General features: G+C 40.9%; 1 protein-coding gene across 1 annotated transcript; it reads left to right on the top strand.

The window, feature by feature from the left end:
- The first annotated feature begins 1,802 nt into the window (after nt 1-1,802).
- Nucleotides 1,803-5,459, top strand: LOC21405805 (GPI mannosyltransferase 3). Its single transcript, XM_024169937.1, has 10 exons — nt 1,803-1,894; nt 2,357-2,647; nt 2,747-2,864; nt 3,246-3,350; nt 3,508-3,794; nt 3,937-4,218; nt 4,324-4,525; nt 4,803-4,954; nt 5,048-5,210; nt 5,327-5,459. Exons 2-10 carry the CDS (start codon nt 2,418-2,420, stop codon nt 5,408-5,410), a joined length of 1,623 nt encoding a protein of 540 aa, XP_024025705.1. The 5' UTR covers nt 1,803-1,894; nt 2,357-2,417; the 3' UTR covers nt 5,411-5,459.
- Nucleotides 5,460-10,759: the final 5,300 nt, after the last annotated feature.

Genomic DNA, 10,759 nt, shown 5'->3' with positions numbered 1-10,759 from the left:
ACTCTCGAAATTATAGACATTAATTACTTCTAAACTATGAAGTGTCAATTTGATATAGCCATTGCATATATTTCAATCCTCCATAAATAATTCATAATTAGAGTTAGGTAGAATCCGTTAACCTCTCTAATTATATCTGCATCCTTGAGTACTATTGATTCTATAATGGATAGTGATTCATAAAATACATTCATGAACCAGAGCGCTCTTACTAATCCAAGTACCGAATCAGCACTCAAGAGAATTATTTATCTATTTCTTTCTCAAGAAGGAATAGATTCCATCTCATATAATAACATTCCTGACTACCTATTTCATCATGTCTCCAAAATACAAGGAATAGAATTCAGTGTCTCAGAATCCGTACCGAGTAAATCAAAAGACATAAATCTATAAATAGAAGTTTGTTAAGAACTCATGATTAAGATCATTCTATATATGACCATCGGTAGACTCAATTAGAATTTCTATGCTTAACGAAAATTATTAGAAATTCATATTGTGTCTGTGTCCCTGTTTCACACAATCTCATTATGCGAAATACACTCATTCAATATCTCACCATATTAACAGTGCGGATAGCACCGTTCCATTCTAAATGGGAATGACATGTATTAATAATGTTTTAATTAAAGATTCTGAACTTTAATTAAATTCATTATGAACAATATTTTTGATTATTATTCTCAAACACTATCCTCTCATATATAAGACTTATATACTATGTTTAAGGTTACATAAATAATCACAGAATTTTCATTTGATATTCATAAAATATTCATAAATATATGCACATAAAATGATGAATAAACTCTTTTATTATTTAAATAATAAATATCATATTACATCTTATACTTTTAGGACACTATTCCCAACAGATTGGTGGGGTGGCAGTGATTGGAGCCGACTTTTCCACGGGAGTGGCGGGGTTTTGGACATCAGTAGCCGGTAAGTTTGATGGTCTTGGCGGTGTCAACGATGGACGTCGACAAGTGATGCAGGTGGCGGCACGTGTATTGTCGGCGAGATTAAGTGCACTTTCATTTAGTTCTCCGAGTTTTCGATTACAGTTATAATAATAAATTCTTATAAAAAATTAAATTAAATTTTTTCTGTTATAATACAAAAGTTATAAAAAATTACATCTCAATTTAAATCAAGAAACTGAAATAATATAGTTGTTTTGTAATTATTTTTGTTAGATTTGAGTTAGAATTCAGTGTAAAAGAGACCGTGTACACCTCATTGAGATTTAATGTCAACTGTTATGATCTCACTCATCAGTAGTAAAAAGAAGACCCCCCTACCATGGACATTCCCTTCTTTAAATTGCGTAATAGGACAAAAGTGATACTTAACTCTTTTAATAAGTAATAAAACTATTAAATGTAGTTTATAAAATCTTAGCAAAACGTTGTAACATTTAAAAAAAAAAAGACATTTTCTAATATGTCAACATATTATTAAATTTATATAAAATTATATAAAAATAAAAAAATAAATAAATTTAATAATTAAAAAAATTTGACCTATTAATACACCCATGTAAGAAATAAAGTACTAGCACTATTTAGAGGTTCCTTTTTGTAAATTGCCACATCAGTAGCTCAGTGTCTACGTATTTATATTTATGAATTTTTGTTAATTTATATTTTTAATTTAAGTTAAAATTTAATTTTATGTAAAAATTTATTATAATAAAAAAATTAGATACAATTATTTTTAAAAAATTTTCATTATAATAAAATTAAAATTTCGGTAAAATAAACGAGATTTAAAAAGTGCCCTCCACAAAAACCAAGATCAATGTCCGCGCTAGCTATCTGGCTCCAGTTCCTCTCCGTTTCGCAGCTCCAGCTTTCGGGAGCCGAAGCCCCCTTCTGTCTAGGAAAAGGTTTCTTCCTTTTTTCACGCTTTTCTTCATCCTTTGGGGTCTCTTTGGTTGGAAATCAGTTATTATTTCGGATTACTTTTTTTTTTTTTGATGATGGAAAGATCGAAAATTTATGCGATGAAGGATGGCTGATTTCTTGAAATTTTCTTTTCTTTTTCTTTGTTTAGTTATTTATGTGTGTGTGTGTGTATTTTTTTCCCTCCCATTAGAGGGGAATTTTCAATTTGGACTATCTTTAAATTTCCTCCATTTTTCTTCCTGCTTGTCTTGCGTTTTGATTTTTTTTTTCAATGAAGATACGAGAAATGTGGGGGCGGTTCTGCTACTAAATTTTTATCGGTATTGTCTTTGTAAATATCCCTTGGAAAAAACGAGCTAGAACGAAATGGAAAGCTTTTTGGAAATTTGTTTATAGATAGATTCAGAGAAAACAAACGAATGAATCTTTTCTGAAATTTCCAGGCGAATTAAGCACGATCATTTCGAAAGAACTCCATCAGACTCGTAAACAACCAATCAACCAATGCGGCAGAGACACAGAGCTGAAGTTTCGTCTCCGTTGACCCAAAACTCTGATCTTTCAGATTCAGAGCAAACAGAGAAATCCCATAATTCTGATTACTCGTTCTCGCCCAGAAAAGTGTTTGCATTTTGCTTGGCTTTTCGAGTTGTAAATGCACTGTTGGTTCAGACCTATTTCAACCCAGATGAGCACTGGCAAGCCCTTGAAGTCGCTCATCGCATCGCTTTCGGGTATTTTTCGAATTTGGGCGCTCTCAGAATGCAAAGGAAAAATTATTCAGAAATGGGGTTTTTGAATTTTTGACTATTTTTGTTATTATGCTTTTTCAGATATGGTCATTTGACGTGGGAATGGAAGAAGGGAATTCGAAGCTACTCGCATCCTTTACTATTTGCTTTGCTTTACAAAGTTCTGGCCTTTCTGGGTCTTGATATTCCCTGGTTCATGGTAAGGGATATCTTCTTTACAGTTGCTTAGCTTTGTAAGCTCTTTACCTAGTCATGATATTTTAAATATAGCTTGTATACACAATGAATTCTATGTGACTTGGGTGCTTATCAAAATCTCTTGCAACAACTTTTCTATAGTAATCATACACTTCCATCTGAAATGGGCTTGTGTACTTAATATTCGTTATGTAACTTATTTCATGGATCCATTGGATGCACTAATGTTACTTGTTATTCTGGAAATTGTTCTTACCTTTGAAAGATTTTGTTACCTCGCGTAAATTGCCTATATAAGGATATCAAGCTTCAGATGTGCAGAAGTAGCATGTGATCTTTTATCTTTTGAGGTTTTAATTATATGATTCACTCTGTTTTGTAGATAAAGGCTCCACGGTTATTTCAATCTTTGTTTTCTGCAGTTGGTGATTTGTACTTGTACAAATTATCTGTTCTGCTATTTGGTAATCGTGTCGCGAAATGGGCTGTATCCTTCATATATTACTAGCTCATCTTTGGATTTTAATGGTGTGTGTATATGTATTTACATATGTATATATTTATGTCTGGTTCCTTGTGTTTATTGAATTCTCGTGTTAACTCGTTCTTTTTATAAAGAACAATTTTGCTTAACTCTCTTATAGCTCTTTTCACAGTTGACAAATTGGTTCATGTTTTTCTGTACCACTCGTACTTTATCAAATTCTATGGAGACTGTTCTTACCCTTGTTAGCCTATACTATTGGCCTTGTTTGCAATCGTCGCCCAAAAAACTTACCTCAATGTCAAGGAAGTTTGGTTTGGCTATAGCAGCATTAGCTTGTGCCATAAGACCAACAAGTGCCATCATATGGCTGTACATTGGTCTTCTTGAGCTATTCCTGACACAAGAGAGGCTCAAATTCATTTTTCTAGACGTGGCTCCTATTGGGTAGGTATAGATCCTTCTTTTGCTAGTCTATATATTCAGTTTTCACTATTTTCATTAAATTCTTGAGATTGTGAAAATCTTCATTTTATTTTGGAGATATATTAATATTTTTTTTTAATCTCTACTCTGTGTATGGAGTCAGGGTCCTGGTGCTTGGGCTTACGTGGGTTTTTGATCGTTTGATGTATGGCTCGTGGATACTAGTACCTCATAATTTTCTCAAATTCAATTTTCTTTCCTCTGGTGGAGATTATTATGGAACTCACAAGTGGCATTGGTACTTCAGTCAAGGATTTATCGTCATGCTGTTCAGTTTCTTACCATTTTCTATAGCTGGTATTATGCAGTCCAAACAATGGAAGCTTTCTGGTCTTATAGCATGGGTTTTAGGACTTTACAGTTTGCTAGGTCACAAAGAATTCAGGTACCTTGACCTTATAGTTTCTTGTCTTATCCATTTATTCACCGAAGAAAATATGTATTCAACTTTTTGTTCATAATTCCCACTCTAATTTGATTCCGCTCACAGATTTGTGCTGCCTGTGCTTCCTATAGCTTTAATGTTCTCTGGATATTCATTAGCTGCAATAAGCATACGAAATTCTCCAAATGGCAAAAGGAAGGAATCTTCAAGTGTTTCTGGAAAATGGCCTCCAAAATTGCGATTACCGGTCTTATTTTTGCTAGCTACAAATATTCCAATGGCCTTGTATATGAATTTGATCCATCAGGTACCTTATTTTGATATTCAGTAAACACATCTTTGTAATTTTGCATTCCCCTTTTAAACAATATGTATAAATTGAAGTTGCATGTGTAATGTTTAATCATCAATTTCAAAGAGAAGAGATTATATCTTTATATATTCTTGTATTTGTTTTTTAAAATCTTTTACTGGTCTACATGCTTAAAGCCAAGTAATAAATGCTTTTTTACAAAAGTACTCACGTTAAAACTGCCTTCTGCTTATGTTTTCTTCATCTCTGAACATATTACCATGTTAGACAGAGAGGATCTGAGGATGTAATGAACCATCTATCCAAAGAAGTGCTCTACGGAAAAGTGAAAAGTATCCTTTTCTTAATGCCCTGTCATGCCACACCATACTACTCCACCCTGCACCGTGACATCCCAATGCGTTTTCTAGACTGCTCTCCGAGGTTTGAACTCCAAGATCTGTGTGAGCTACTTTTCCCTCCACAATATGTAGTTAATTTTAGATCCTATTTTTCTCTTTGGCATTTTGTTAATAGTGAGGATAAAGGAGTCATTGATGAATCCGACCGTTTCATGATGGACCCTGTTGGTTTTGCATCTGAGTATGCAAAAAATTGGTCAATACCTAGTCATATTGTATTATTCGAGTCCGAAGAAAAACTATTGAAGGATTTCTTAGAGACACATTCTTACAGAGAGGTATATGCTGGGGCCTTTTTCGTCATTACACCTATTATTACTGCCAGTTAATAGTCTGTTACTTTCACTACCAGCAATTTTTATTCATGTGGCTTGATTTTGGTGAGTGATAACAGGAAAAAAGGTTTTTCCATGCTCACTTCAAAGTGGATCGTGACCTTCAAGCATCAGTTGCTATGTATGCTCTGACTGGCCAGTGATCATCTTCATTCTAGGTGGTGTTTTAATTTTAACTGTCGCGCTTCAGTTTTTTTTTTTTTTTAATAAATTACTGAATTGTAGTCTTTGTTTAAATTTTATTTTATTTTATTTTTTTTGCCATTTGTTGTAACAAAAATTTTTGATACTTAATCCCTAACAGTTAAAGAGTAACTATACAGTTGACTATCACTAATTTTAAGATAAATGTTGTTTTGTGGTATTGTATACAGTTTCTTTTTATTGTTTGCCTGACTATATTGCTTGTTGATAAATTAAAGAGAAAAAAACTAAGCACTAAACAGTAATATCCTTATAGAAATGGACTGATAAGCACGTAAAGAATCTAAACAATTCAGGACAATCAATTACTTGAATTATGCACAATGAGCCAAAATGCGAGCCCGGAAACTGAATTAATGGCAGAAGAATACAAATCGGTGACCTAGGTATGGGGGTGTTCGAGTGACCCCGTGCACTCCCAATTCTAACTTGTCTAAGAAATTCAAGATAATCCTCAATGAATCCCCTTCCCTACTATTTATACAATTCTTATTCCTGTAACTAACTTCCCCCCCTAACTCTACAGCCTAACCAACTAATTACTGACTATCTCCTACATAACCGCCTCCTGACTCGCCAGCTCACTCATGACTTGCCAACTCATTTCCCTGCCTTGCCAACTCATCACCCTGTCTAGAAATACCTCTCAGACTCATTTCTCCACTGCCATTCCCTGCACCAGCCACTCTCCTCTCCCGAGTCTTCCTCTGCACGTAGGTAAAACGCAAAGGAGGCTTATCATTACTCCCGCCCCAAAGACGCACCTTGTCCTCAAAGTGGAAATCAGGGAACTGGCGTTCGATGGCCCCATAGGATTCCCAGGTCGCATCATGCGCCGGGAGATGCTCCCATTGGATTAAAACCTCAGACTCGGAATGCCCCCCTACCACACGCTGGCGCACTCCCAGTATAGCTGTTGGCGTGCCACACAACTCCAAATTTCCCGTCAACTGTGGTAGAATCGTAGACGCAACCTGGCCACTGCCAATCGCGCGGCGAAGCTTGGAAACATGAAATACCGGATGAATGGCCACCTCTTCCGGCAAGCAAAGTCAGTAAGCCACAGGTCCAACACGGGCAGCGATCGGAAAAGGACCATAGAACCGCGGACTTAACTTCTCATTGCGGCGTCGAGCCAAAGACACCTGCCGGTAGGGGCGCAACTTAAGGTACACTAGATCTCCAACCTCAAACTGCACATCACGGCGTTTTCCATCAGCCACTGATTTCATTTGCTGCTGAGCACGAAGCAAATGAGACTTGAGTAAGTCCAACATGGCATCCCTGTCTTGTAATTGCCGATCCACAGAATCCACCAGGGATGTGCCAACACCATAGCGCAACAACGGAGGTGGAGCACGGCCGTAGACAACCTGAAACGGAGTAGTACGCGCTGCCGTATGAAACGAGGTATTATACCAATATTCCGACCAAGCCAACCACTTATGCCATTTGCCTGGTCTTTCCGATGTAAAACAGCGCAAATAGGTTTCGACACACCTATTCACGACCTTCGTTTGACCATCCGTCTGCGGATGGTAAGCGGTGCTGCGCGCGAGAGTAGTCCCCATTTGCTTGTGAAGTTCGGTCCAAAAGTGACTCAGAAATATCCGGTCATGGTCGGACACAATTGTTCGTGGAACTCCATGGAGGTGCACAACCTCTCGTATGAAACTCTTAGCTACCGACTCCGCTGTAAACGGATGTTTCAAGGCAATGAAATGTCCATATTTGCTAAGCGTGTCCACAACCACCAAAATAGTATCGTATCCCTCCGAATGAGGCAATCCCTCTATAAAATTCATTGAAATATCCTCCCACACTCGTTCGGGAATGGGCAGAGGTTGTAATAGGCCACTAGGTCACATGCAACCACATATGAAATCACATCCTTTTTCATCCCGGACCAAAACCAGTCCGCTGCCAAGCGTCGGTAAGTCTTAAGAACTCCCGAATGGCCTCCAAGAACCCCATCATGGTACGAATGAAGTAGTTTAGGAATGAAAGGCGAACCCTGGGGAACCACCATTCTGCCCTCAAACATCAGCTGCCCCTGCTCAAAGGAAAATCCAGGGTACACGTCGGACTGGAGTTGTAAAGCTAAAATAATTTGGCTGAGCTTCTCGTCCTGCAACACCCAGCGCTGCAACTCTTGTGTATCCACAATGGAAGAGACCAATAGTGCACTTAGTCCGGGCGAGTAAACAATCCGAGATAGCGCATCCGCAGCGCGATTTTCCTGCCCGGGCTTGAACTGAATTTCGAAATCATACCCCATCAACTTTGTAAGCCACTTTTGGTGCTCCACACTAACAAGGCGTTGTTCCAGCAAGTACTTAAGACTTCGTTGGTCAGTACGGATCACAAAATGACGGCCGAGCAAATAAGGACGCCACTTTTGCACCGCCAACACAATGGCCATAAGTTCTCTTTCATACACTGATTTCCCTTGAGCCCGCAGAGATAGAGCCTGGCTAAAATATGCAATAGGCCGCTGGTTCTGCATCAACACTGCCCCCACTCCATACCCCGAAGCATCAGCTTCCAGCACGAATGGTTTCGAGAAATCAGGGAGAGCTAAAACATGCACGGACGTCATAGCGTGTTTCAAACGAGAAAAAGCTAGTGCAGCCTCTTCCGTCCACTGAAAACCCATCCTTCCGCAACAGATTTGTTAGGGGCCCTGCAATGTGACTGTACCCTGCGACAAACTTACGGTAATAACCCGTCAAACCCAAGAATCCCCGCAAATCACGTACTGTAGTCGGGGTTGGCCAATTCATCATTGCCTCAATTTTTGCCGGATCCGCTGACACGCCCCTGCCTGAAACGATATGCCCCAAGTACTCCAAGGACTGCTGGCCGAAACTACACTTCTTCACATTCGCAAACAATTGGTGCTGCTGCAACACCCCTAACACTTGATCCAAGTGGTGAACATGCTCCTCCCGGCTGTAGACAAGTATGTCATCGAAGAAAACCAAGACAAACTTTCGAAGGAAAACTCGCAACACCTCATTCATGAGCGACTGGAATGTTGCCGGAGCATTGGTAAGGCCGAATGGCATCACCAAAAACTCGTAATGGCCCTCATGAGTGCGAAAAGCAGTTTTGGGCACGTCGTCCGGTTTGACTCGGATTTGGTGATATCCCGATTTTAGGTCAATCTTAGAAAAGATTGCTGCCCCGTGAAGCTCATCGAGGAGTTCATCAATTATCGGAATAGGGAAACGATCCGGAACCGTCTCCTTGTTTAAAGTCCTGTAATCCACACAAAATCGCCAACTTCCATCCTTCTTCTTAACCAAGAGGACGAGGCTAGAATAAGGACTCACACTTGCCTGGATAATCCCTGCAGCCAACATTTCTCCCACCAACTTCTCAATTTCCTCCTTCTGAACCTGAGGATATCGATATGGCCGTATATTAATCGGGGAGGTCCCTGCCTTCAACACTATCGCATGATCCTTCGCACGCTCCGGAGGTAGCCCAGTAGGCATCTCAAACACCGAAGATCTTCGGTGTAGTACCTCCTCCAACTCCTCAGGTACCATCCAATCTCTTTCTCGAGTACTCAACTCCAAATTATTCCATTCTAACCACAACCCCTGTCCCTCCTGACTAAACGCTCTATGTAAAGCCTTTAAGGACACCGAAGTCTTATTCAAACCAGGGTCCCCTTTCAAAGTCACCTGTCGATTTCCCACCGTGAACTTCATGGACAAATTCTTCCAATTCAGCGTCGTAACCCCCAAAGTCTCTAGCCACTGAATGCCCAGAATCATGTCCGAGCTTCCCAACTCCAAAGGCAAAAAATCCGCCACAACCTCTAGTTCCTGCAAGGTGACCATGACCCCTCTACACACACCCTCACCCTTAACAGATAACCCAGTCCCCATAACCACACCATAATCACAAGTTCGGTCCACTGGCAATTCCAATTTCCTCACTAAATCAACAGAAATGAAATTATGCGTGGCACCACTATCAATCAAAACCATTACCTCTCATCCACGCAAAATCCCCTTGAGTTTCATGGTTTTCAGTGATGTTAAGCCGACCACTGAATTGAGGGATAGCTCGACCACTTCCTCCTCCACCTCCGTCTCAGCTCCGTCTTCTTTCTCCCCTGCACCTTCCTCCTCTTCCCGGACGATGAGCACCTGCAACTCTCGGTTGGGGCATCGGTGTCCCCTTTTCCCTCTTCGCTTGAAGCTCTGCATCGGTAAGTCTCCGGAACGGCGCCGTCCCGATGGCCGCATCCTTGGGCTTTTCAGTCGCCACTGACGAGCGTCCCACGGCCACAGCTGAAGTAGTATTCCTTGGTCCTCCACCGAACGATTGACTACTCCTCAGCCCAAACCCAGACATAGCCGAGCCTCCTTTAGACCAGGAATTAACTGGAGTTGTTTGGGCCTTGGGCCTGCGAACCAGCAGATTACGCTCCTTCACCCGTTGGGCGAGCTCCATGATACGGCCCAAACTGTTGGGTTTCAGCATACGTATCTCAGCTCTCACCTCTGGCTTGAGTCCATTCACGAATGCACTCTCTAACACTTGCTCTGAAACCTCCGTTAACGGCGCGGCCAAGGTCTCAAACTGCCGGCGGTACTCCCTCACTGTGGTTTCCTGGTGCAACGATAGAAACTTCTCACAGAGGGCTCCTTCTTGTGTCGAACGGAATTGTTCCAGAACCATTTGCTTCATCTCTGTCCAATCACGGATCGCCCGCCTCCGGTCTTCCCACTGGAACCAAGCTAGGGCTTCTCCTTCGAGGCTCACCACCGCCACGTCCAGTTTCTCCATCTCTGACAACCTATTCATGGAGAAAAATCTCTCTGCCCTAAAAATTCAGCCATCTGGATTATCGCCGTCGAAAACCGGCATCTCCACCCCTCGGGTCCGAAATTCGGCGCGAGCTCCTCCCTCCCGCCAATCCGCCGGTCTCTCTCCTGTTTCCGCTGTCGGAGCCGATTGCTCAACCGGAATCCCGTTTTCCGCCTCCGGCGACTCTCGATCTGCAAAATTCCGCTGCTTCAGCAACTCGTCCATCCTCGTCAACAGCAATTCCAGACCTTGCTCCAATCGAGGTATTTTTCCAACATCCTCGCGCATCGATTCCATTTCTTTCAACAAATCCTCCCTACTTGCCTCCGCCCTATCTTTGTCACGATCATCTGTCCTCCTCGTCATCTCGGGAAAGTGCTCTGATACCAATTGATAAGCACGTAAAGAATCTAAACAATTTAGGACAATCAATTACTTGAATTATGCACAATGAGCCAAAA

This window comes from Morus notabilis, unplaced genomic scaffold (assembly GCF_000414095.1).
Source record: "Morus notabilis unplaced genomic scaffold, ASM41409v2 Scaffold277, whole genome shotgun sequence".
Classification (NCBI taxonomy): domain Eukaryota; kingdom Viridiplantae; phylum Streptophyta; class Magnoliopsida; order Rosales; family Moraceae; genus Morus; species Morus notabilis.
The sequence above is the reverse complement of the archived record's forward strand: the minus strand, read 5'-3'. Positions and strand labels throughout refer to the sequence as shown.